The sequence below is a fragment of the Neophocaena asiaeorientalis genome, unplaced genomic scaffold, assembly GCF_003031525.2.
Source record: "Neophocaena asiaeorientalis asiaeorientalis breed wild unplaced genomic scaffold, Neophocaena_asiaeorientalis_V1.1 scaffold479, whole genome shotgun sequence".
NCBI classification, from domain to species: Eukaryota; Metazoa; Chordata; class Mammalia; order Artiodactyla; family Phocoenidae; genus Neophocaena; species Neophocaena asiaeorientalis.
In genome coordinates this window covers 4,660,727-4,661,953 of record NW_020173774.1, presented here as the reverse complement: position 1 = coordinate 4,661,953, position 1,227 = coordinate 4,660,727, and the positions used below count along the sequence as shown (strand labels likewise).

Sequence of the window (1,227 nt, the reverse complement as noted above, 5' to 3'; positions counted from 1 at the left end):
AAAAAAAAAAAAAAAAAAAAAAAAATTGAAAGACACTACCAGAGTGAAAAAAGCAGCTTGCCAACAGCTTGTACAATATGATCCTTTTCAAAAAAATAAAATCATATCTAACTTATGTATACACATGCAGAGAGATGCGGTACGCGGGCCTCTCACTGTCGTGGCCTCTCCCGTTGCGGAGCACAGGCTCCGGACGCACAGGCCCAGTGGCCATGGCTCACGGGCCCAGCCGCTCCACGGCATGTGGGATCTTCCCAGACCGGGGCACGAACCCGTGTCCCCTGCATCGGCAGGCGGACTCCCAACCACTGCGCCACCAGCGGAGCCCAGTAATTGACTTTTGATGGCAGGATGGCAGGTTCATTCCATATATCCTTGTTGAATGAGTTTTCTATAATAAGTCTACAGTGCTTTTATAAACAAACCAAAAAAAAAGCACAATTAGGAAAATAAACCACCACTCTTGCCGGCTGCCTTCCCCCCGTGCAGCAAGGAAAATCAGCTTTTCCACCATCCCTCAAGCGCTCTCCCCTGCTGTGTCCTGCTTCCTTACCCAGCGGGTCCTCCTCCTCCTCCTCCTCCTCCTCCTCCTCCTCCCCGGAGCCCTGCAGGTGCTGCTGCAGGTGCTGGGTGACGTGCTCGCAGAACTCCTCCATGGCTGAGCACACAAAGGAGCAGGACCCCCACTCACACTGCAGCCCCAGGTTCTCCTTTCGAGGGACTTTCCCAGGGGGCGGCATGGCCTTCACCCTAGAGAGGGGGAGGAAGAAATCAGCAGCTGCCAGGATTCCACCCAAGTGCTGTTGGGCATAAACAGCTGGGCGGGCAGCCGGCCTAGACCCAGCAGACATTTTCCAGTGGCCCGTGACAAACTCCATGCTTTTTCAATAAGGACAGAGTAGCAGTTCCTTACACCCCTGGAAGCTGTCTGCTGCTCTTGGGAAAGGAGAATACAAACTAACATTACTGAGCATGTACCAGGCTCTAAGCTGAGAGCTTCAACAGACATTTTTTCAAGGAGCTTCAGAGCAACCCGCCAAGAAGGAATTAATTACTCCTACAGCAAGCAGAACAATGCTCAGGTTCAAAAAGAAGGCTTTGGGGAATGACCCAGGGTTCAAATCCACACGCCTCTGTCCACCACCTACTTAGCTGTGCAACCCTGGCCAAGTAACTTAACCCTCTACTCCTGAACATCCTCATTTCAGAATGGAGTAACAAGCCCTT

At 51.8% G+C, this 1,227-nt stretch overlaps 1 protein-coding gene across 1 annotated transcript in view; it reads right to left on the bottom strand.

Annotated features, from left to right (window-relative positions):
- Positions 1-1,227, bottom strand: part of HINFP (histone H4 transcription factor) — a 14,890-nt gene that overhangs the window by 6,609 nt on the left and 7,054 nt on the right. Inside the window, exon 2 of the mRNA XM_024751802.1 lies at positions 554-750. Within this exon, the coding sequence (XP_024607570.1) occupies positions 554-740 (187 nt within the window). The 5' untranslated portion in view covers positions 741-750. The remainder of the gene's footprint in view (positions 1-553; positions 751-1,227) is intronic.